At 36.7% G+C, this 26891-nt stretch overlaps 1 protein-coding gene across 1 annotated transcript; it reads right to left on the bottom strand.

Annotated features, from left to right (window-relative positions):
* Positions 1-2678: 2678 nt before the first annotated feature.
* CCDC34 (coiled-coil domain containing 34) lies at positions 2679-25309 on the bottom strand. Its single transcript, XM_019749168.3, has 6 exons — positions 24912-25309; positions 19681-19816; positions 13255-13362; positions 5545-5703; positions 4886-5027; positions 2679-3210 (listed from the first exon to the last, which is right to left on the bottom strand). The coding sequence occupies exons 1-6, from the start codon at positions 25250-25252 to the stop codon at positions 2993-2995; spliced, it is 1104 nt and encodes a 367-aa protein (XP_019604727.3). The 5' UTR covers positions 25253-25309; the 3' UTR covers positions 2679-2992.
* Between the last annotated feature and the right edge of the window lie 1582 nt (positions 25310-26891).

Genomic DNA, 26891 nt, shown 5'->3' on the forward strand with positions numbered 1-26891 from the left:
TTAGAATAAAATCTGAACTACTGAACTCAGGATTATATATGATCTGGCCTTGCCTGACTTCCCAACCTTAACTCCTACTGTTTTCCCCATCAGTATCTCCACTCCAGGCAAGCTGGCCTTTTTCAAACACACCAAATTCATTTACGCCTTACAGCCTTTGTTCCCTCTGACCAGGGTATCTCTTTCACCAGATTTTAGCAAGGCTAGCTCAGCGTATGTTACCACCTCAGAGAAGCCCATCCATCTTAAGTAGTGGGCCCTTCTCCTCCACCCAGTCACCGTTTAACCCAATGCCCTGTTTTATTTTCTTTAGAGTACTTACAGCCAAATAAATTATTTGCTTACATGCTTAATATCTGTTTCCTATCAATGCCATAGAAGATTCCATGAGGGCAGCAAGGACCTTCTCTTATTCACAGCATCTAGCATACTAACTAGCACATAGTAGGTATTCAATAAATATGTATTGAACCAATTTGAAGAAAATGAAAGCAATAAATATGTATTGAAGTAATTTGAAGAAAACAAAAATAATGTACTTTTCACTTTTAGCATAGGGGTAAATGAAAGTTTACCCTAAGCACTGAGAAGTTAACTTATTTTTGGTATATCATCATTCATGATTGGTATACTAACCAAAGTCAGTTATTATGTAAATCATTTATTACTAAGAAAAAGAATATTGATACATCTTATCAGAATTATCATCATATAAAAAAGAAACAAATTTGCATTTTTAGGTACTTTCACTTATCATGTTATATCCCCATGATAAGTTTCTAAATTTGATAAGGTATTGAAGGCTGAAAACAATGAGGCAACTTCCAAATAAGGATCCATAAAGCCAGGACTCAAACAAAGACTCCGGTCTACAACATTTGTGTTCTTTCTATCAGATTATGAATTTGTTGACATTATGGATTACCTAGATATTTTAGAGCAGTTCCAATCAAAGTAATAGTAGAAGTCAAAGAGATATTTTAAAAACCACAATAGAAATTTCAAATGTTGTAATGTAGTTTGTAATGCCTAAAATATCAACTATATTGATTTTATGAAAAATTGATTCAGGTTAAAAACACTAACGTACCTGGTAATCAGGTACATTGATTGGGTTGAAGAAAACTGAGATTTTAATAAATGTGTTTGGTAGTCAAAATCTTTTAAAAATGTTTCATTGGTAGAGCAAAACGACCTCACAAGCCCACACACAGGATCAAGTCCAAATTCTAGAGCATACAGAGCCTTTTTACTCTGACCCCTGCTTCTCTCCCAGCTAGTTTTCACCACACGTCCGTGAGTGTGGTCAACCTCATATCCATCTAGAAAATTCCTGCTTAACTTTTGCCAGCTCAAATGTCACTTCCTCTTTGGAGCCTTTCTTAATCCCTTCACAAACTGAACTATCTCTTATCTATGTTCCCAGATGAACTCTGAACATAATTTTAAGCATAGCTTTTACAGCATTTATTCTGTTACATGTTTTCCTGGCTGGACTGTAAATGTATGTTGAGTAAAGAAATATACAATTTAAATTCCTAAATCAATATGTAAAACATCTGTCACAGTGACTGTTCAATTACCATTGGTCAATCTAATTAATTACTGATTGAATGCAGTCTTATTAGGATTATGGCTATAGCTAAAAGGTGCCTAAATGACTTAACCTACTGTGGGAAATGGAAAGTTTCTTGGATATAACTATATCTAAAATCCCCAGGAATTTAGGCCTATGTACACTATGTTTTTTGCACACAAGTTTATTGCTACCCTGGCAGATTCTACATTCTCTCTATACAGCAGGTCAATGTACTCAAGTATAACGATCATTTGTAAGGTTCACTATATTTAAGAGGTTCTGAGAAAAATGGTCAGACCTCTAAATCTCACCAATATGTTGGCCCAATAAACCCTACTGACTCCTCCCAAAGTGTTCTCTGCTTAGAATTTTCCTAGCTTTCTGACGACATGGATACCCTTCAAAGATTCTATTTCTGTTTCCTTGTGCTGATCAACCACTGCAGGTTAATCAGAAGAAACTTGGCAGGTAGGACTAACAGAGCAGAAACATGAAATATATCCCAAATAGAAATCACTTTTAAATGAACTTACTGACTTTATATTGCCACAACAAATTTTCATTTCTTGATGATCCCCTAAAAAAAGATACAGATTTTTAAAATTTAATAAAAAGTAATGAGTGCTATTTTAATAGTAACCCTTTGAAATACTATCCTTAACATTTATTTAATATCTACAATCTCACCTTCAGTAAAATATCACTGAACATTAAAATATAATGCACTGATAATCCAATTTAGAAATTAACAAACTAATTATAATTAACATCTAAGTATTTGTACCAAGTACAGCAAAATACTATTAGTGCCTCAAGATTACTAAATCACAATCTAAGATCCAGAGTACAAAATGACGTTTTGAAATTTTCCTTTAAAACCTTCATTTCCTTGCTACAAAACATGCCTCCAGTTCTTTAGAAGTATTTACATAGGGAAAAATATACCAAAAGCCATCAAACAAGACTGTTTTTGATTACTCTAGAATTTTAACTCATTTAGATTCTTCTAAGAGTTATCTTCACCATGTAGTTTAGGAATGCTTGCTTGAACAATTTAATTTTATTATGTTCAAAAACATACACAGAAATAACAAGAGTATGAAAGAACACAAGAAAAATTGTTGGTTTTATTGGTATCACAGTGGTTTTAACACAAACTAAATACAAACACAATTGTTAGATATTCAGTCACTTATCTTGCGAAATATGCCAAGATCAACCTTGAAGCCCTTATAAAACAGAAAATGTATAAAATATCTTCCTTAATTACCTCCGACTCTATATGTAAATGCAAATATTTGAACTTGTCAATCTCAACATCAAATGTTGAACTACTTGACTAAGCAGTACAAAACAATTTCCGATTGTAAAATTCAATAGCTACAGGTAAAAGCACGCCGTGTCCCATGCCTACTATCTCTGTATTCTGCACAGAGTTCCAAGGCAAAGATTGCTTCTGGCTTTATGAATTACCAGAGACGACGAGGACCTGTGCGGCTGACTTATCACAGGTCTTTTAGTCTTCTTTCCTGTTAGAGCCTTAGCTTCCTTGGGAGGAGGCATATGAATTGGTTTCCAGGGAATTGGATTATAAAAGGCTGGTTCTGGATAAGAATTTCCACTGTAAAAACCTAAAAATGTTTAAAAACAAAAAATCAGAACAAAACAAAACAAAAAAAAATAGTCTTGAGATCAAAGAAACTGGTTATTTTTAAATTCCTAGAAAAATGTTAAAAAAATCTAAATGGCAAAAATGTCATCGATGAACCAATTTGACTCATTTAAAATGAACCCTCGAATATTTTCAAATAAGTAACACTTTTTAAATACAGTAAATACTGTAGGGAAAATTAATGTGTGAATGATAATTCTAAGAGTCCAAAAAATATTTAAGGTTAAAATCTATATAAAAACTCATATAAAAAATTTACTAAGAAATTAAGTTTAGAATCCTTAAATTGAATAAAATCTTCATTTTCTTAACTAAATCTGGGAAACCACTTGAGAACTAGTTTCCCTTAGTCAGACACAGAAGTTTACAGGGAAAAAAAAAATCACATTGCATAAGTAGCTAAAGTGAATCAAGATTCTTCCTTAGAATCACTGAAATTCTGTATCACTGTCACTCAAACTTCTAAGATTCCATGTCACTGTAGTTATGATTACTAATTATGGAGTGTTCTAGTATAATGTATATGAAGTGTTTAGTGAGTTGTGATTCCCAATATCTAATAATTCTGAAGGAGGAACATTTTGTAAATCATATTCAAATCCTCCAGTCACTGTACACACATAAATTTATTTCATAATTTGTAAAAATGTTATGGGCATAAAGAATAGAGGCTTAAGAGCAGTAGAGCATTTGCAGACAAATATGATGCTTATTAGAATAAAACTCATTAAAAATGCAAAAATATTAATAGAACACCCATTTTTTTTAGCAATGAACTTCTAGTCAGTATGTATACTCCCACCTAAAGCTTTAACTTTACTACCCAATTGTTTGGCTAAAACCACTGCTTATTACTCTTTTTTCAAATAAGACAGAAAAAAACTGAAGCAGGCCACGCTCAGTAGCTGTAACAGACAACCTCTGTGACATGTAGGAGAGACCTAAATCCTGACAGCAGGAATATGTCATTCAGACACTGGCAACCCACTTTGACTGCATGGATATGTCAACACACACTTCACCAAGACGGTCAAAACAAAGTCTGGAATATGTTCTATTGTGTGAACAAAACAGAATGGGAGTATTTTTAATAATAAATCACTTAAATAACTGAAGGCAGCTGTCAGCAAGGTATGAGCTTCCAACATGAAGTACAAAGAAAAACATGCACTACCATTTATAACGAGACCAAGCCCAAAGGCGGACCGGTTTTGTGTCTGGCTCACGTGCCATCTAGTATTCTACCCTGCAAAAACAATGTGTCGAAGACATTGGAAGCTCTGCCTCAGAGGGGGTTAGAAGAAGGTGAAGAAAAATAACCCCTTAAATATGTCCTGTTCAAGGCTTTAAAATTCAAGAAATGAAAGAAAATTGAACTTGTTTCTTAGTGTGAAAAATCACTACTTTGCAGTTTTGCAACTATTGCCTTTGAAATATATCTGATTTATAGAGAATGACAATAAATTGGTACTATCTCCACAGGAACATCATGTTATAATATAATCTTTCAGAAAACAGTAATTTGAAAGAAGAATTATTTTTACACATTTCTATTTCTGTCAAAAGGAAACATAATGTATAATATTTACTCCGGCAAGCCATATTTATGTAAGCCACATAACATAAAAACCAACCTGTAAGTTTTCCATTGGCATAACCATAGCTCTTTGCAGCTGGACGAGGTTTATTTTTTGCATTTTCCAACCATTCCTTAAACTTTTTTTCTGCTATTTCCTTTTTTTCCTGTAATTCAGCTTGCCGCTGTTTTTCTTTTTCCTTAAAATGACAAAACCAAAGACTCTCCAGAGATGTTCTGTAACTAAAAATTCTATTCAAATTCTACCGACTCTTTTCCCCAGTAGCTTCTCACCCCAATGACTTTCTGATGATAAATACTAAATCATATTTCTATAATTTGAGTGCAAAACTTAACATGATCAGAGATGTGATCATGTTTAGTGGCTGCCTCTAAACAAGACGTCAAATCCAAGAAGAAAAAACCAATTTACAATAATGTAATGAAAGTACATCAAAAAATACTTAAAAGCATTAACAATAAAAAATATAAACCCAACTGAAAAAATATCAACACGCTTATTAACCTTTCTCAACCTAAGAAAACCAAATGCATATTCATCTCTGAAGCTTAAACGTATAACAAGCAGGGATAGCTTCATGTATTTATTTTATGCTAAGACAGTGCCAATTTTCTTTAGAAACATTTTATACAATACAGTTGGCACATGTGAACACCAAAGCCATGTCTTCTAAGGGCTCACTTTAATGAAAATACCTTTTCTTTCTTCTTCTTCTCACATTCTTCAGCATTTTTTTTCTTTAACCATTCTTGATATTTTCCTTTTGCTTTTTCTTGCAAATGTTCCTTCGCCAGTTCCTTTGCTGCTTTCTCCTCCATTTCTTTATTAATTTTTTGTTCCCTCTCTTTTCTTTGCTTAAATAAGAATAAAGAATTGGAATTGGAATATCTGTAATTATCCTCATATGAGAAAGGAGTGTTATATACAGTAATTTTCTAAACTTCAGCTGTTTCTTAAAATGTGATAACACAGTGGTTGGCACAATGTGGCTTATGACAATATGTAACATACCTGCAATGACCTGCTTAGTTTCAGTCTCCCAGCACTAAGATTCTGAATGACACTAACAAACTTCTTGTTCAGTAAAGTATACTCAGAGCCTCAGATAGTGCTGAATAACCAGCTGGTGCTCAATAAATTAGTGAACAGAAATTACAACCTGTTACATTGTCCTGAATCATCATGTTTTTTAATGGATATTTACCTCTAAAATGAAGCCATGTGTGTACATATTTCCTGGACTGTTTGCCAATATGAATACTTGGATAAATCTTCACTATCAGTGAAGTTTTTGGAGTTACGCAGGACAAACAAATAACATTTTGGCCCATTAAATACTGCTCTAAGGACACATACAGACAAATCTTTGGCTATGTAATTCTTGTAAGTCTTACATAGACACGAGGTTGGCAAACTATGGCCGGCAGGCCAAATATGGTCTACTCACCACCTGTATTTTTCAATAGTTGCACTGATATGTGGCCACAACAATTTATTTACAGATTTATTGTTCAGGGCTGCTTTTGCACCACAACAGCAAAGTTGAATAGTTGCAGCAGAGATTGTACGGCCTGCGATACTAAAATATTTGTCTGGCTCTTTGTAGAAAAAAATTGACATGGACTATATAACTCAAATGGTTTTTCCTTCCTCATTCAAAAGATGCTTTACCAACACAGCTAAATTCTAAATAACCAATGACATGGCTAGTTCTCTTTATCAAAGGTTTGGAAAATAATCTACAAGGCATAAAGTGCATGCAATACAAATGGCACATACATCACCCTTCACGGAGCAAATAAGTATGAGCCAAGAAAAGAAATTCTTCCCTTGAAAGCATCTTCGAGGATACTTTAATATAAGCAATTCAGTTAACATCCAAGTAACAAACATCAGTTACATACAGTATACGTCCAGCTACACAGGAAAAGGCAGATCTTAAAAATCAAAGTCCAGGAGCCGGCCCGGTGGCTCAGGTGGTTAGAGCTCCATGCTCCTAACTTCGAAGGCTGCTGGTTCAATTCCCACATGGGCCATTGGGCTCTCAACCACAAGGTTGCGAGTTCAATTCCTCAAGTCCTGCAAGGGATGGTGGGCTGCACCCCCTGCAACTAGCAACAGAGTTGAGCTACGCCCTCCACAACTAAGACTGAAAGGACAACAACTTGAAGCTGAATGGCACCCTCCACAACTAACATGGAAAGAACAACAGCTTGACTTGGAAAAAAGTCCTGGAAGTACACACTGTTCCCCAATAAAGTTTTGTTCCCCTTCCCCAATAAAATCTTAAAAAAAAAAAAAAAAATCAAAGTCCAAGTCATTTCCCAGATGCTGTATCTACTTCTAGTTGGGCAGCCAGTAGCTGCAAAAAGGAATCCTTTCTTGTGGAGGACTCAACAAGAGTTTTATCCACTGACTACTGGATTCTAATTACTTCATACTGTCAGAAAAATCTGTAAGATCATTAAGGATCTTGGAGTCTTCTTGTTCAATCTCTGGCTGACTCATGAGACTCCATGGCCTCATCAACAGGAGTAAATCAGTCCCTACATTGTTTGAAATTATAACTAACATTTTTCCAGTGCTAACGCTGCCTTTTACTACTCTATACACTTTATAGGCATGTACTCCATCAATTTATTCTTAGAACAACAATATGAAAGATACTATTATAATCTCATCTTACAAATGAGGACACTAAGGCACAGAGAGGTTAAGTAATTTGCCTAAGGCCACACACATGGTAAGTGGCAGATCACTACAGATCATACAGGCACTGAAATGAGAGAATGTTAAAAACAATTTTATGCCAAAAAATTCAATTTAAATGTAATGTCAAAATTCCTTAAAATATACCACTTTCCAAAACTGATTCAAGAAGAAATCGAGTGTCTGAATAACCCTTTACTTGTAAAAACAATTCAGAATTAAAAACTTTTCCACAAAGAAAACTCGAGCCTCTCATAGCTTCACTGGTGGAATCGATCACACAATTAAGGAAGAAATACTACCAAGTAGTATACAAATTATTTTAGAAAACAGAGAAAAAGGGAAACACATCTAAGCCTGTTTTAAGAGCCCAGTATTATTCTGATATCAAAACTAGGCATGGAAATTATATAATATCAGGAATAAGACAAGATAATTGCTCTCATCATCGAAAACATGAAATACCTAGGGGTACATTTAACAACAAAAGTGTAATATCCCTGTACCTTGAAAACTAAAAAAAATTATTAAGAGAAATTAAAGATGACCTATATAGAAATAAAAATCATGTTTATAGATTTAAAATGTGATATTAAGATGGCAACTTTCTCCAAAATGATCTATATAATTAATGCAACTCCAATAGTATCACCGGCACTATCCAACAAAGCATGACTTGGGAAACTGATAAGATGATTCTAAATTGTATATGGAAGGAGTAATTAAATCAATTTTGAAAAAGATGGAGGATTTATACTATCTGATTAGAAGAATTATAGAGCTATAGTAATAGGCTAGTGTGTGTGGTACAGGCATAGAATATAGAAATGGAACAGAAGAGAATCCAGAAATAAATCCGTATGCATATGGTCAATTGATTTTAAACAAGTGTCAAGGTAACCGAATAGGAAAAAGATTATCTTTTCAACAAATAGTGTTGGAACAATTGGATATCCAAATGCAAAAAAAATGAACCTTGACCTTTAACTGAAACCAAACATTAAAATTAACTCAAAATATACATATAGGTAAAAGTTAAAGTCATAAAATTTCTAGAAGAAAACAATGAAGAATATTTTTACACCCTTGGCATATGCAAAAGTTTCTTAACACACAAAACCTATAAACTATAAAAGAAAAAACTGAAATATGGATCTTCATCAAAATTTAAAACCTCCGCTCTTTAAAAATACCACTAAGAAAATTAAATATTTGCAATACATATATGTAACATGAGTTGAATATATAAAAAAAACTCTTAAAATTTATTAATAAGACACAGAATCCTTCTACAAAATGGGCAAAAAATTAAACACAAAACAAAACAAATAAAACAGGAAAAGAGATGTAGAAATGGTTGATAATGCGATGGACTGAACTGTGTGCCCCCCTCCCCACTCATATATTGAGAAGCTCTAACCCTCAATATGACTGTATGTGAAGACAGGACCTTTAAAGAGGTAAGGAGGTAATTAAGGGCATATGGGTGGGGTCCTAATCCAAACAGGCCTGGTGTCCTTATAAGAGGAGAAAGACCTCAGGGATGCACGTGCACAGAGAAAAGGCCACGTGAGCACCCTCACATGGAGACGGTATGGAGAGATGTCCATCCGCAAGCCAAGGAGAGGCCTCAAAAGAAACCAAACCTTGCTCTGACACCTTCACTTTGGACTTCCAGCCTCCAAAACTCTTGAGAAAATTGGTTTCTGTTACTTACTAGCCAGCCTGTGGTATTTCATTATGGCAGCCCTAGTACTCATACATTTGTTGTACTCATATAACAGATAAGCTTATAGAAAGTTGATAAATATCATTAGAGATCAGGAAAATGAACGTGAAACAACAACACACCACGACACACTTACTAGAATGACTGAAAATGAAACCGACTGACAGTATGAATTTGGTAAGGATGTGGTGCAATTGGAATTTTCACACAATAGTGGTGGAAACATAAATGGTACAAGCACTTTTAAAAAGTTTGGCAATTTCTTATAAAGTTAAACACAAACTTACCACACAACCCAGCAATTCAGTTCCTAGGCATTTATCGAGGAGAAATGAAAACAAATGTCCACAAAAAGACTTGTACATAAATTGTCATATAATTTTATTCAGAATACCCCCAAACTGGAAACAACACAATTGTCCATCAACTAGTGAATGGATACACAATTTGTGGAATTCTGTAGAATAGAATACTACTCAGCAATAGAAAGGAACACTCTTAATACATGAAATATTAGGGAATTTTTAAAACTAAAGAAGTCCAACAGAAAATAATCCATATTCTATACTTGTACTTATGAGATTCTAGAAGAGGCAAATCTAACCTGTAGGGACAGAAGCATATTAATGGTTCCCTGGGAGCTGGGGCTAGCTGCGGGTGGGGAGCAGGGGCTGAACATAAAGTGGCACGAGGGAGCTGTGCAGGTGACGGAAACGTTCTGTATCTTGTTGTGCTGCTGGTTACACAGGTACATAAGTTTGCCAGACCTTATTAAACTTATGATGGGTGTACTTTATTGTATTTCAATGAAAGTTGATTTCAAAACATCAGACAGGCTCTGTGAAGGACTTACAGTAGAGAAGAGACAATGGAGTGCCTTTAGTTAGCAAAAGAACAGAGGAGGCACTCGGAGAGAAGTGTTGAGAGAGTAGCCGGCCGCTAAAGGGGCTTCAGATTTTCGGGCACTCCAGTTCTATATCACCCAGGGCACAACAATAAATCTTCCTTTTTTAAAGATGGTGCCCTAAGAGAAACTTTGTTTCTTGAAACTAAAGGAAAATAACAAAACAACTGGCTACAGTTTCTAAATTTCTTCTCTGGTTCCTTCAACAGTACCCGGGCGCATAGTAAAAGTGTTGAATGCAGGAATGGTGCACTGATAACAATGTTATCAATCATATACTTTGTTGATCTGAATTCATTTTTTTACATTTAAAAAATCAGTTCTACGTTTTGAGAATTAAAAATAATTTTATTTTTAAATAATTTAAAAAACAATGAAGGTAAGACCCTTTTAAAAAATGTGATAACATACTGACAAAAACAAATCTAAAAAATGAATTAGTATGGCAACACAAATGTAAGAGTACCAGATGAGATAAGCCATTTATTTGAAACAGATTGAACAATTTACAGTCATAGTATAAGAAACCAGCTTTGCTAATGGATACATAAATTCTTTTTGTCTGATTTTTTGATAGAACACAGTGAAAATGACTTAGAGAAAATAGGCCACATATATAGCTAAAATGTGAATGAAGCTGGAGGCACAGAGGACCACACACTATGAAATGTAAACAGAGGAGGAAAAAAGCGAGATGCCAGACAGGAAGAGAAGAACCAGGAGAGCAGTCTTTACAAATAGAGGTAAATGTAACTAAGAGTGAAACAAGAAATCTGATAAGTTTTAAAGAAAAAACAATTTGTGTAATCAATTATTCCTTAACATGCACAAGAGTTCTGCAGAATAAGTAAACTTAATTTCTCAAGGTTCGTTTTTGAACTATTCTCAACCTTATGAAAATCTTGCTTTCAATAATTAGTGATTTATGTCAGGGCAAGCCATTTCCCTCCAAAAGAAAGAAATTTTTTCTCAAATAATTGGATTAGATCTACTGCCACTAATTAAAACAGAGAATATATCATCTCTTAGCAGTATCTTACATTCTTAGCCAAACAACAACTATGTTTGATTGGCATGGTAAAATGAGCTTAATGGAGTTCGAAGATAAGAAAGCTTTTAGAGGAGAGAGCATGCTATTCTGTACATGCGAAACTATTTTATTTTACAGTTATAATCTTCAAAAAAGTATCACTCAAAGTTTGGTAATGGTCACAGAGGCTTACTTTGATTTTGGCATTTATTCACAAAGAATATTATGGGATGACGTAAACTTAAAAATAATAGTAATAATAATTTACTTCCGAAAAAAAGAACAAATATATTTATGGTTATAACACACACATCTAGCCCATTTCCTTTTTACAATACCTGGATGAAGAAAACTATGTCATCTTCAATTCACTGAAATGATTTACTAGGTACTCTTATTAATACCATTGGGCATTAGATATAACAATGCTTAGAATTAAAAATGAAAACTTTGCCACCCTACAAGCTAAACATTCGACTAAATCCATCAAATTGGATTATAATAAAAGCAGTATCATTCTAAATATGTAAAAATAAAAATAGTAACGAAGTGCTAGCATTTAAAAAATTTTTAATTTGTGATTCAATACAAAAATGTATTAAAATTGAAAGGAAGAGAATACCATTCATTCATTCATTCATTCATTCATTCCAATAACAAATGCTTACTATATTATAAAGCATTATGCTAGCTCTTGTAATGGATTAAAAAGTAATATAAAAATAATTCCTATCTTTAATAATCTTAAAATTACAATGGAAGTAAAGATATATGCATACGTCTTTGGAAAAAAAACAGAAAAAGGAAAGATATATGCATAATATAAAATAGCAACAAAATACATACATATATATATATATATATATATATATATATATATATATATATATATATTACAAGCCAGTATATGACAAAGTAATAAAACTGAACAAGGGTTCAGAAAAGGAAAGTTTCTAGCATGTGACCAGAGAATGCTTCATGTAGGAAATGCTTTGAATTGGATAGTAAAGAGAGAAAGGTAGGATGGAGGCTATGACTTATGTTCTATTCCATTAAATATCTGTGCTTGCTTTAACATAAAAATAACATTTTTCCTCTCAAAATTTTCCAGCGATCTAATACTCCCAGAAGATGGGCCATGATTATCCCGTGTGTGTGCTCCCAAGAATGCCAGTAAAAAGCAATAGCATAGAATGAAGGAACCACCGTGGAAGACATGGTTCAGAGAGCAAAGAGAAGGTCTTTAACCAGCTGGGCGAGAATTGTTAAAACGTTATTCAGAAGACAGTGAGGAATCATGAAAAACATATTTTGAATTGGGGAATGACATTCGACTGTTTCAGGCTGGCTTGAACAGAGGATGGACTGATTCATTCGACAAGTATTTGGGGCAACTATTATGTGTCAGGTACTGATCTAGCTGCTAGAGAACTGAACAAAAGAGGCAAAAAATCCCTGCCCTTATGGAACTTACATTCCAGTATGAAAAAATAAACAAACAAAAAGTTGAAAGATGTAATGAGACCAGATAGGAAGAGATGACAAATTGGAGAATGGACATTGCAAAGGAAAGGAGGGGATGACTATGAACAGAAGAATTCTGATTATGTGTAGGTGACTGAGATGACAACAATACTAGTAACAGAAATCACGGAGTTAGGAGGATGGTTCTAAGAAAGGACAATGGGCAAAAATGGGTTGTTTCAGATTTGCAGGCTCAGAGGTGCCTGCTGACCTTATAGATGAAAATCCAAGACTCCAGGAAGTCAGGCCTAGAGATACAGATTTCATGACTACCTGTCGCCACATATAAGGGGAAAGCCACATGAGGGAAAAGGAGAGAAGCACAGAGCAAAGGGCAGAAGAAAGCGACTTCATAAATGTCCATGAGGGTAGGGAAAAAAAAATCAGGTCAGAGAAGAAAGAATCTACGAGAAAATAAGAAAAAACTAGGTAATGAGGAATAATGGGGAGACCACTTCACAGGAGATATCAGTCAGTATGTGTGTGTGCATTTTTTTTCTTCTTCTTACCTGTTCATTCTTTTTCTGAACCCATTCCTTGTGCTTTTCTTCAGCAATTACCTTTCTTTTTTCCCGTTCTTCCATTTCTTTTCTTTTTTCCAGCTGCTGACTTAATTCCTGTGAATTTTATTCAAACAAAAGGTAACATTTAATAGATATACTCAAATCACATATTTGAAAAAAGGCTGAGGTTAACCAAATTAAACATGAATATAGTTTCCTTTATAGAAAATATACCATTAGTGACAATAACTTACTTAAGTAACTAGTCTATGATGAAAAGAAAGCGTCGGTAAAAAGTATGTCATTTTTTAGAAATGCAAATAATTGCTTGGCAGCAAAACACTAGTTTCTTAGACTAAACTTCAGCTAAATTACCCTCATTGAAATCAACTTTCCCACACATAAATTTTGGCATCGCTGTACGCTACTGGCAGAAGCTCAAGGGAATTGAAACTTTTTTTTACAGTTCTAAAAAGCCTCTAGATTCTTGAAGATAAAGGATAGGAACTAAATAATCCCTAAATTTAAAAATTTAACTCAGAGTCATACCAAAGTAGAAATGTACAGAAGCCATTCAATTTTCTTTAGAGAAAAAAAAAGAATCTAGATTTTTCTTCACTGATTTTATAACTGCCGGAGTGTAAAACAAAACCACATTCATATCCCAGATTATTTAACTGCCTTGCTGTCACTCGAATCTACACGTTTGGGCATTTCCTTAGGAGAAAGAATGTGGAAGGTATGGCCAAATAAAACTACAAGCTGAATGCCACCACTCTGTCACTCATCAGTTAAATCACAGCATTAGTTGAGAATGCTGTTCAAACTAGACTCTTAGGACTCCACTACCATAATTACCGGTTGTTTTTCTTCTCTTTCCCTAAGTTCTAATAATCAGATATTTTTATGTATCTTCCATTGGACCTCACTCCTCCCCAACCCTCCCTCTCCCAAAGATCTACCTGCCTCCATATGAGTGGTACTGTGTTTCCCCAAAAATAAGACCTAGCCAGACAATCAGCTCTAATGCATCTTTTGGAGCAAAAATTAATATAAGACCCGGTCTTATTTTAATATAAGACCGGGTATAATATAATATAATACCGGGTCTTATATTAATTTTTGCTCCAAAAGACGCATTAGAACTAATTATCCGGCTAGGTCTTATTTTCAGGGAAATAGGGTAGTGGGAAGGACGATTTTTCAACTCTCAGACAATTCCAGTGTGTTAAATGAAAGGAAGACAAAACTTGACACCAGGAACTTATCTTTTGCACTTTAGAACAGCAAATGGCCGCAGGATACCTGTCTTCTATGACCTCTCATCCTAAAATTCTGCTGCATAGAAAATAACTGCCCTCACTCATTCAGAAAGTCTTCCAACGTTTAAACACTACCCTCCTCCAAGCCCCCAGAGTAAAACAGCCATCTTGGTTTTAAAAAGAGTCTTCCTTACCTCTGCAGTTGCTATTCCTTGATTATTCACTTAATACTTTTTTTATGGAGTGCCTACTATCAATGTAGCATGAACTGAGAGATACAGGGATGAAATTCCAGAAGGCTCTGATCTAATCTCCTTCTAAATACACAAAAGAATTAAGTGCTACATTGTGAAGTTTTGTGTATAACAGGAGTTCAGAAAAGGGAAAAGAAGAAAGGAGAAGATGAGAGGAGAAACAGTGTGGCCCAGGGTAGTCAGAAATGAGCACTGTAAGAGGAACAGTGAGGAACTGGCTTCACTAGAAGGGAGAGATTTGGGATGGTGGTGGGCGGGTGGTAACTAGACAGAAGAAGGTCTTTTGAGCCAGGCAGAGTAAATTGAACACTATGAAGCAGGAATACGTGGCAAAGGGATGATTTAGAACTCTTAATGATAAAGGTTAAAGACTGCATTAAGGGGATCAGAATTATTCTGAGGGAGACTGATGAGGAGGTTGCCACAGTGTATGAGTTGTAAAGGGAAGAAGTCTGGACTTGTGTCAGGAAACAAAAAGGGGGAATACATGCATGTATGTACGCACGAGTGTGTGTGTGCGTGTGTCTGTGTGTGTGTGCGCGCGCGCGTGCGCGCAATATAGATAACAGATCTGACAACCATATACCCCAAATTTTCCTAAATAGTCCTAAATTTTATTTTTAACAAAAGAAATCATTTAAATATACAACTAAAGATATGATTGATTATACTTATGTACCCCTTTAAGATTCTTCATATAATTAAACTCAAAAATCAGCAAAAAAAAAAAACCAAAATCAGAATTTGTGTTCCTATTTTATGGCTCACGAATTTTAGTTAATGTTGACATAAGAGTTAAAGATAAAGGAAGGGTCAAAAGTACCTAGAAAATACTACCACTGACCCAGACAGTGCTCTAATCTCAGGATGTCTGTTCAAGTAATTTGCCACCCCAGAACATACATCACATTCTGAGACATAACCCTCCCTCCCAAGGCTAGCCCTCTTAGAATTTCCCACCCTGAATGCGTCCATATGTTCACCGCCAAGGCAAACCTCTCCCGGACACAGCTGCAGTCTTCTCTCACAAGGCCTACGTCGTCTTCTGATACACCACTGAATTTCAACAGGATTAGAGCTATTTTCCAGAGTACACATTCGATTATGGAAAAGCAAAATCCAAAGAGGATCCTCAATAGTATTTTTATTTCAACAGCTTTTGTCGACTTTCAAAGAACTTTATACCATCGAAGGTTAACAATCAGAAAAACGGATAGTTCTGAGTTTCACCAACTCCATATCCTGCCCCATTCCTTCATTCAGGGCTGAAGAATGAAAAGGCCGAAGGCAAGACGGTGAAAAAATAAAAGTATGGATTATTCACAAACTAGATATATTTTATAATTTAGAGCAGATTGTACTAAAATGTTAAAGCAAATGTTAAAAATTAGAGTAAGCCAAAGGCCATAGGCAGTTTAGGGTAGTCTGCTAAAGAATTTTTTTATATAATAAAAACCAAAATAAAATTTATACGACCTACAAAACCAATATGTTAGTTTTTCATGATACTGACATTTAACATTTAACATATTTATCATCTTAACAGTTACAAATGTAAAACAACATTGTCAGCAGATAATTTTGATGGGTTAAAATAATTTAACTCAATCTTACAGAGATATCTGAAACAAATCTAAATGTCTGTTGATAAAATCAAATTTATGAGAAGGAATAATCTTTTTAATGACCCAACTATCCTTTAAATCTTTCTTTAAGTTTTCAAGAAAGAAAATAAGCAAGTCAGGTTAAATTCAAAATTAAATACTAAGTCTGAACCATTTAGTTCTAAAAATACACCTTGGTATTGTGGAAAAAAAACTTATTAAACTGGAAGTCGAAGGAACTAGGATCCAGTCCCAGCTTAGCCACTAACTGAAACCTTGGCAATGTTACTTTCTGACACTTATGTTTAATAGGTGTTGAGATGAATTGTTCCTTATGGTTAAAAATCTGTGCTTTTAATGATATGATTAATATGATTTGTAAACAAATTAGAGAATGCAATAAATAAGGACAGGAAAATAAAGGAAGCATGACTTAGAAAATAAAACAAAGAAAAGGGCATGAAAAGAATGTGAATACCACATAGCTCAAAATAAGCTTTTATAAATAAAGTGAGTAGTTGGCCTGTATGTTATGATATCCCTGCCATGACTGAAACAGTAAGATTCATGCTGAAGTATTTTAATTGCTTCAGAGTTAAGTAATGACCTAGCCATAAGAAATGTCATACTCCTAAATACACGAAAAGGTTTTAATCTTTCAACCAATTATACTCTGCTACAAGCTCAATCAATGTGGTAGGGACTTTACATTCATTACTTTAGTCTGTTCTCAAAACAAACCTTCAGTAGTTTATTACTATCTCCTTTAACACATAACAACAACTAACTTTTACTCAGTGCTTCCTATATACTACAACATTTACTGATGCTCACTTAGTCCTCATAACAACACTATGAAGTAAATATTATTTTCCCTTTCATTGATAAAGAAATTGAGGCAGAAAGAGGTTAAGAATTTTTCCAAGGTCCGAGTTTTAAATCTACAAAACTACAGCTCAAGAATTTATGCTTTTACCCACTCTACTATTTCCTCTCTAACATCTGGCTTACAGATGAAGAGACTGAGGCTCAGAGAAGTTAAGTAACTTTCTCAAAGTCACAGAGTTAAAATGGCAAAGCTAAAATTTCAGTCTTGTTCAGCCCGGGCTCCCTTACAAATTTATTTAACTTCTTTTATTGTGTGCTGACTCTAAAAATGACCTGAAGTGATCCTCCTTTTGTTAATGTAACAAGTCATTTCTGGTGAGACTAGACATAAAGTTAAGTACTATCAACTGAGCTCTACTTTACCATTGGCTCACTGGACTACATCAACGTCTTCCAAACTGCGAGTCTAAAACCAATTTAATGGGTTATGACCAGCCTTAGAAAAAAATAAAAAATAGAATACCAGGTTTTGCAAAAATTAAGATGTTATTCCAAATATGTATGTACATGTGTTTGTGTGTGTGTGTGTGTGTGTGTGTGTATCTGTGTGTGACATGAAGCAAAGTAATTTCTCACTGTGAATAAATATTATGAAAGCTACTGCACTAAGTAATGGAATTAGTAATGTTAAAACTTAAGGTTGAGGTAAGAGAAGTAAGAGTCTGGGGTCTTAATAATACACATTAATTCTGAAAATAAATGAAAACGCTGTAGCGAGGTTATGAATAGCAATGATATCAATAACCATAAAACACTACCAGTCATCTTTATATGTTATCTCATTTAATCCTCACAAAAATCCTGTGACACAGATATTATTTTACATTTACTGTACAGATGAGTAAATTGAAAGAGGCATAAAAGTTTAACTAAGCCTGCCTGACATCAAACCATAAGGTCTTTCTCAGGACCTGTGCCCCTCTAAGAGGAAATAAATACCACTGTGCGCTTTGCCAGGAATAAATTTGTATTTGAGAACACAAAGTGTCCGGCAGCAGGGAAACAGCAGGATGTACTGGTGTCTACAATCATTTAAATCATGTCTGCCTCCTGAATATACGACTGCTTACCTGGTTAGAAACCCATCACAGAAACAATGATTAATTTCAAAACTGATTATGAAAATTTATTCCAAGGATGGTCTTGGAGGGCAAAGCTACACTTCCAGGAATTTTTATGACAACACAACAGATTACCAACAGATTAGAATAAACTTAAATATACAACAACAGTGAATCCATTAACTACATTCTAATACATATTAATACATTTTAAATGGATTTTGGTAATCTTAGCTAGCCATAAAAATGATGCTGTAAAAATATTTAATGACATGGAAATGTACCGGGGGTGCCAAAAAAATGTATACAAGTGGACCCTTTGGTCAGCGTTGCTCAAACAGTAGTGCGCCATTATCAGAAGTGTCTGGACGCTGATGGGAACCACGCTGAGCACCTCTTGTAAATGCAGAAGTCAAACGTGACTTGTATTCATCTTCTGTTATCGTTATATATTGAGTATTATAATTTTAATAGTTCTTTTCTTTCTTAAAATGTGTATATATTTTTTTGGCATCCTCTGTATTTTTAATAAGAATCTTAAAAAAAAAAAACACCCTCTAAAAATTTTTGAAAAAACAAAAACAAGAAGTATCCCCTTATCACTCAAATCTGTTTTCTGTGTTTGGATAATAGGGAGAATTCAGATAATGAGTCTGGATATTGGGGATGCCAAATTATCCAAATCTACTTGGCTGCTAGGTTCTAAAAAGCAAACAGTAAGAGTTCAAAGAATGAGGGATTCGTGTGAAAAGGTATCTCAAACTATGTTTTGAGTTTGGAGAGTGAGAGTTCAGAGAGAAAACCACAAATGCAGAAATGTCCACAAACAAGGCAGAGAAGTACAGAGAAACTGAAAAATACAGATTGCCATCTCCCAGCACAAAATTACTCTAGGGCACATTGAGTGATATGGGGGTAGATTCCTATCTCTAACTCAATTTTTGTTTTTCTCCTTTCTTAAAAATTTCACCAAGCATATGCAGTTGAATTTACTTTAGTTTAATGTACATAACAGTGAAGCTCCATTGTATGAACCTGTATATATACATTTGTACATACATAATTTTTTTTAAATTTATAGAGAAGAAAATGTGGAAGGCTATATAATACTCCTCAATATTAACAATGGTTATCTTCAGAGATTTTAATTTTCTGAATTATACTTAGCTCTATTTTCAAAATGTTCTTATGGTAACCATGCATTATTTCTCCAATAAGAATTGTTGAAATCAACAGAGCAAACTGACACAAACAAATGCAAAAAATTTGTTTTGAGGGATAATAACATTAATGTTTTAATTTCAACAGCAGCTCTACTCTGTGAGCTCATGGAGTGCATTAAAAGAATAGTGTATAGTTTTACCTCTACAGCTTTCTGTTGCAGACGGTCACGTTCTTCTTTTTCTTTGCCAACAAACCACACTTCCCACGGTGTCAGGCTGCTTTCTGGTAAACGCACCTGTTTCTGTTCTTCTTGGTTATCTTTGGATTCAACCACACTATTACAAAAGAGAGGACATTACAGCTTGTACTTGAAACTCTTTGGCTTAACAGTCAGAATCACTTAGTTATACAGTGAAAGTAGAATTTAATAACATATTTAGAATCCTGATTTTTATCAGTACATATATATCAATGAATTATATAGAGATATACATTTGAAAAGTCATTAAAAAGGAACTTCAGTATTTAAAGTAATTTATCCATCAAACTGCCTTGGAGTTCCTTCATCTTCTGAAATCACAGTATTTTAAAATCTACTGGGATAACCCACACCAGGTCCATTTGCCTCAATGAGAACAATTTTTATTCTTACAAATCTTACATTTGGATAACTAATTACAACACATGATCCAAATTAGATCCTGAAGAAGATTCTTCCCTTTTCCTCACTTAAATATGTCAGGGGGGAAAAAAGGAGTATGTGTGTTTACAGAGAGAATGATAAATCAAATGTGTTAATAACAATTAGTGATTCTGGGTGAAGGGTGAGCAGAAGTTTTTTAAACTCTCAACTTTTCTGTAAGTTTGAAATTGTTTTGAAATAAAAACATTACAAAAACAATATGGCCCTTGCATTCTTTTGAACACTTTGGTTGACTCCCTTTGGCCAATTTTTAGACAGGGAGTGTGGACTCTCCAGTTTGGTTACCTCCTGCCATGGTCACCATCTCCACCAGGCACCTCTCTCAGTCTATCTCTTCCGGGTACAGGGAAAAGTTACTACTCACTCACGCTAAAGAGAAGAGGGGAGAGGAAATACTCTAAGCAGATTAAGTAAATAAAGAACACAGGGGCTTAGCCATACACAAGACTCTTAAAAACAGGAAAAGCTGAGCACCCATGGAAAGAAAGGCTGTTTAGGACCCAAGGCAGCTCTAGAGACTAGGTTATTACAGACTCAGCTCCTCTGCACCCTTAGTCAGGCAACCAACCGCCTAACCCACTGCAATGAACAACTTTTTCTACTTCATAGCATCAGCTTGTTTTTTTTCCTGCTATTTCTCAACTCATCCATGGTCTGATGGAATTTTTATTCTAGTGGGAAAGAAACACTGTTGATGTGTTGTTTATTTCTTTTGTGTGTGTGTGTGTGTGTGTGTGTATGGTCCTTCTTGGTCTTGCATAACCACCTCATCTGTTCCCATAGTTTCAACTATCGCTAGATGCTAATCATGTGCAGATCAGTCATTCCAGGCCATATCTTTCTCCTGAGCTCCAGGCTTTATTTCCAATCATCTGATAGAAAGCTCCATTTAAATATCAAACTCAATCAGTTCAAAACAAGTTTAATCGTCTTCCACCACCCACCCATTACTCTCCCTCCCTCCTCACCAGAAAAATGTTACTCCTCCTCGTATAATCCTATCTCAGTGAAGGGCACCACCACCTACCCAGGTAGCCAAGCCAGGAACCTGGCCAGACCTTTGACTCCTCCTGCTCGGAGTCCACCTCCGATGCGCCTACCTCCCACACCCATATTATCACCTAATTATGTCTATTCCACTTCTTTCAATTTTCTCAAGCCATTCTCCTCTCCTGCAATCCTGCAACCACTGTCTGGTCGTAACTGGCCTTTCCCCCTCCATTTCAAATCCTTATTCACACTGTTACCAGACTCATCCTTCAAATGCATCCTTCTATCATGTCACTCCTCACCTCAAAGTTCTTCAGCGGCACCTCTGCCCACAAGATGACATCCAGACTCCACAGCCTGACACCCATGAATTGGCCCTGCCTGTCTTCCAGCCGCTCCTTTCACCAATGGCTGGTGCGGACTCTACCTTTCAGTCTTGAACTTACGCAGATGCAGACTGCTGAACGCGCCAAGCCCCGTGCTCTGCAGTGCTGCCTACAACTCTGAAATTCTGTCCTCCACCTCCACACACGGCCCAAGTAAGAGCTCAGGTTTGCGAGCAAAATATTTGGGGTGAATCTCTACCTGCTTCTTTCAAGGGTATGGTTTTTCACCTCTTTAAGCTCCCATTTCTCGTGTGTCAAATGGTAACAGCAGTGGCTACCTCAGTTACCACTGGATGAGACAGTCCACGCTAAAGCATGGAGTACAGCCCCAGGCACTCAGTAAACATCTGGTACCTGTCAGCAGTGGGAGTAGGAGTACAGCTAATTCCCACTCTCCCTTCAAGAGTCAACTCACGCATTATCTTTATTGCCTCACAGTGACACCCTCTGCAAAAAATCTGGACTAAGCACCTTGGGCTTTCTGTCACTTGTCCATCTCTGCCACAGGCTGTGAATTCCTTACAGACAGAAAACATGTCTTGACTCATTCTTTATTTTAAGAGTCTAGCTTAGGGCCTAGAATATAGTAGGCTCCTAACAAATGTTTGTTGAAAGAATAAATCAGTGAGATTAGTATCGTTTAGAAAATAACACTTTATATATTAAATTTCTTGCCTTAATATTTTTAACAAATACCGTGTTTTCCCAAAAATAAGACCTAGCCAGACAATCGGCTCTAATGCATCTTTTGGAGCAAAAATTAATATAAGACCCGGTATTATATTATATTAGACCCAGTCTTATTTTACTATAAGATAATTTTTGCTCCAAAAGACGCAATAGAGCGGATTGTCCAGCTAGGTCTTATTTTCGGGGAAACACGGTGTGTCAAAATGTTTAGCATATATATTATAGCTCTGCCCATAATCAAGAGAGGCTTGATAAGCAGCTATTTATGACCAAGACATTTATTAAGACATGAGTTTCCTACTGGATAGAGTGATACAAAATCAAACAAACAAACAACAACAAAAACCAGGGTAAAGCTGAATAAACAGCAGGCCCAAAACATATTATAAAAGACTCCAGGAAAATACTTCTCATTATTTTGTCTGAAGTCAACTGTGAACTTCACGTCAGGCCATTTGAAGGCTAATGTGTAATATCCTCTAAGCACGGCTCTATTTACACCTAAAATACCTTGAGCTCATATCCATCAGGTACAGCTGATGCCTGAGTCTAGCTCAAAAAAGCCATATCCTGTAAGTATTGCCACAGCCAAGTCACCATAGCAGGTGAAGGATGGATACAAGATATAGTCCCAGGCAGCTTTAGGTTTGCTCCTTGGTCCAGAGAAGATGCTCACTACCCAGAACTATGGCTGGGCTCTGATGACTCAGTCTGTTCTCCTCATGCCATCATCCCCAACTGTCCAGGGTACCAGCTTAAGGTGAGAAGTAGGGAGAAGTGAGAACATTTTCTCAACACATATCTTTCCTGAAAAGAAGCGCTAGGTTTTCTGAAGTATTTGAAACAATCACTGCATCTATCCTGTTCTCTAGAAAGTGGGAAATAGGCATTCATTCAGCGCAACAATTTATTGAGCACCAAATAAGCATCTCACACTTGCCACACACAAGGTCTGACAACTCCTACATTCTTTCCAGATTACATCCTACCTATTCCTTTGATTCACAGAGAATGAACCGTGATAAGGAAGGCGGCCTTGGTCCAGGATGCCACCAGCTCATTTGGGCTTTGGCTAAGGGGAGACATTAATCTTTCCGGCTCCTCTGCTAAGCTCCATTTGGTCAGTGCTTTTGTTACTGGAAGTTAATGCAAGGTCTAGGTAGCTGAGACGTACTTTTGATAGCCATCATTCTAGGTTGCAACACTGTGTCTACAGTGTGTTGTTGATTAGACTCAGAAGGTATTGTCCAAAGCCTTCAAATTTATTTTAAAAATCTATGGGGCCAACTCAGTCCTGAAAAATTCCTACAAAGGCCCACATGAAAATGGACTCCTGAAAGTCTAATTTAACCATTAATTCTATCAGGTTGATCAGGGACCTGTTTCTTGTTGCTACAACCAGTCTGGACAAGTGGTTTGCTTAGTTACTCTCCCTGATCTCCATTCCCACCAGTGTACTTATTTTTACTTCTCATTCTTAAGAGACTCACTGTTGTAACTGTGTAGGAGCCACTTCATATGGTTCCATATTCCATTCACTTACTCTCGTTATGAATGCCTTATATGAAAGGGGCTATCTTGATGCTTACACACATGGGTCCTCGTGTCTGTATTTCTCAGCTCTCCTGTACTATGCCTTACACAGATTGACAATCGGAAAATTGTAAATGCTTTCTGAAGACGATGCAATGAGCCTACCCCAAAATGGACCTGCATTACTATGTCTGTCTCAGAAAAATATACTCCTGCAGACATAGGCCTTTTGCTTCTATTTCTATATGCCCAGTAATATTAGACATCCAGTATAGGGAAGAGACAACACGATCAGTGTAGTTTGGTACTAGGCCCAGTTCTGCTAATAACCAGGCATATGCCTTTGAATCGGACTTATTTGTATTCTAAGCCAGTTACATTATCTGTAATATGAGTGACTTGATCGAGGCTTGAATTCCATGAGTACAGGCCATGTGTATCTTGTTGATAAGCCTCAATAAGTAGATCCTCATGGGCCATAAACTAAATGTTTGCCGAATAAATAATTGTAGAAATACATTACAATGGGTTTAATAATCTCTTTGGTTCTAATACTCTTTGATTCAATGACTGTTAGTCTACTGTTAAGTAGGTGCTCAGATCAGACCCCAAGTTGCCTCTGGATGCTGAGGCTGACATTGCTAACCTCTGTGCTTCAGCTCCTTATTTATAACATAAAGAGTATTCTGCGTACTATAACCTACTTCACTGGCAAACAGATGTTTTTCAAGTTATCTACAGGTAGTACTGAGGGGCCGTAAACCCCATTTTGGTGTTAAGGGCATGGACAAGAGTTCTGGTGTCCACAGACTTCTGAGTATTGATAAAACTCCTTCGATTGTGGCAAAATGTTGTGTTTGACACTAGGTGCGTTTCTCTAGGGAGACTGTAGCAACATCCTATTCTCAATTTGAAAAAGGATGTAAGAATCCTAGAAAATGTGAGGCCATTTGTAAGAACTGGCCCAGGACTCTATGTGCAAAAAGGGGCAACACCCCAGGATACAGGTGCTTGCTCAGCCTGTGGGGCAGAAGACAGGAGGGTGTTTGGCCGGCAGAAGAAGGGACGCAGAAAGGCCTAAGGAATCTTGAGAGGGGCCGTGTCGGCCAGCGAGCGGCCTCGGTTTACCTGGTGCACCCCTGTAACTCCATTCCTCTCAGGCTCGCCCCCTTGGCCTCTGAATCACGGGCATTCTCGTCCACGTCTTCCTCAACTTCCCCGTCAGTATCGTCGTCGTCAAACGGGAAGCTCTGGTGGCGGAGGGGAGACAACAGCGACATGGTGGAATTGCTGCAGCTCGGCGGCGGAGATGGCGAGCACGCCGCCGCGGTCTCCAGCCCCTGCCCTCGGGTGCCCGCCATGAGGACGGAGAAGGACCCCGAGGAGGCCCGAGACCTGGCCCTGCAGTCGGGCGGGAACCGGGCGTCGGAAGTGGGGGAAGCAGACCTCCACCGCCCCGCAGCCCACATCTGACCCGCCAAGTTCAAACCGGCGGCGGGGCGGCGGGGACGTGCTCTCCCAGCAGGCCTCGCGAGCGCCGCGCCTGGCCTATCCGGGCCGGCACCGTCCCCGCGTTGCCATGGCGACGCGTGGAGTCAGCGCGGGCTTTGTCCCCGGGCTAGTGAGAGTGGCTTGCTCTGCGCCGGCCTCTCCCGGCTGGCCCTACCTCCAGCCGGCCGCAAGGCCGGGGTACTTCTGCGCCTGGGCTCACGGGCGAGGTCCCGCTCGGTGTTGACAACTTTAAGGGACTGTCCTTTGTTTGCTGTGGTGTTGCAGTTCATTTGATACCTGACATATGCTGTCACTGAATATAGCAGATACTTTTAAAGGGAAAGAGGCAAAAGCCAAAACTACCCTCGTATCATTACAAGGTCAGGATGACAAGCATCAGTCGTGATTTCTATCAGCGTACAGCCAGATTTTGTAAGGGGGGAGGATGGGCGTACCTTACCCAGGTTTACCGGTGTGTCCAAGAATTCACTGTTAAGATAATTTTTCAGTTTTTGGTTAGTACCTCGTTTGCCTGGTATCTTAAGGGAACTAGTTGTCCATACATGTAAATTTTGGGGCCTCTAAACCCCCCAGTGTGCTAGGACCTGTGTGTTTGGCACTGGATATAGATGATTAAGATAAAAACACTGCACTTACAAGTTCCTCGTTCTCGTGTGATGAAAAATCATATAATTAAAACATTTTGGAATATGCATTTTATGAGGAAAGAAAAAATGTGGGATCTCAGAAGGCGCACTCTCAGGGATTGGGGATGGGGATGAGAGTGCCAAGGGAGAGGTAGTAGACAATAAAGCTGGATGCTTTATTCATATGGACAAAACTGTATAGACTTGAAATTATTATGGCTTTTGTCCAGCTCGTAATGCATATTGCAGGTAGAAATATCGCAAAGTGAAAACTGCCAATGGCCAAAACAGCACACAAAATTTGTTATTGACCAAAGAGTGATACAAATCTTTGATGAAATTTAAAGCTGCAAAATGCAACACAGGAGAATTAAATATGGTAAAAATAATAGCAAACCAGAGCAATTCACAAGGCAGAGGCTCTAATTAATAAAATGACATGGTTAAACTATTGAAATGGATGCTAATTTTGGTAAAATTTTCAGTAAAAGCAAAATGAAGATGGAAGAAAATAGGAGCAATTTAATAAAATTGATCAAGGAATAAAACTGGCTAATGGCATTTTCATCCTATACCCCAGTTATTCATTATCAGCATATCTGTTTAAAACCTTTTATGAGAATATCTCTAGAATCCACAAAAAAAAAAAAAAAAAAAAAAAAAAAAAAAAAACAGTATTAAAAGGGTCTGGACACTCGAAGGCTTCAGAAGGTGGTACATTTGAGAGGCTATTCCCAACAGTCAGACCTGATATAACTGAGGCATAGTAGGAAAAAAAGACACACGTTTTAGTATGAAAGGGACCTGGGTTTGAATTGGTAGTTTCCTCTGAAACCTACTCACTAGGTTTCCTTAAACAAACAAGCTGTTTGGCCTTTCCAAGTCCTAACTTGCCCCTCTGTAAAATAGGGAAATAACCTACCTCCCAGTCATATGATCTCATTAATCCTCAAAGCTTCTAGCACAGGAC

Source organism: Rhinolophus sinicus, chromosome 14 (genome assembly GCF_057876585.1).
Source record: "Rhinolophus sinicus isolate RSI-liver-muscle chromosome 14, RSI-T2T, whole genome shotgun sequence".
Classification (NCBI taxonomy): Eukaryota; Metazoa; Chordata; class Mammalia; order Chiroptera; family Rhinolophidae; genus Rhinolophus; species Rhinolophus sinicus.

What these genes read in the sequence shown, in the direction of transcription:
- CCDC34 (XM_019749168.3), bottom strand. Translation starts at nt 25,252, where the DNA reads ATGTGGGCTGCGGGGCGGTGGAGGTCTGCTTCCCCCACTTCCGACGCC. An exon ending in TGCAACAGAAAGCTGTAGAG is followed by an intron (nt 13,363 to 19,680) that starts GTAAAACTATAC and finishes TAAAATTCACAG; the next exon opens with GAATTAAGTCAGCAGCTGGA. An exon ending in TGCCAATGGAAAACTTACAG is followed by an intron (nt 3,211 to 4,885) that starts GTTGGTTTTTAT and finishes AAACATTTTTAG; the next exon opens with GTTTTTACAGTGGAAATTCT.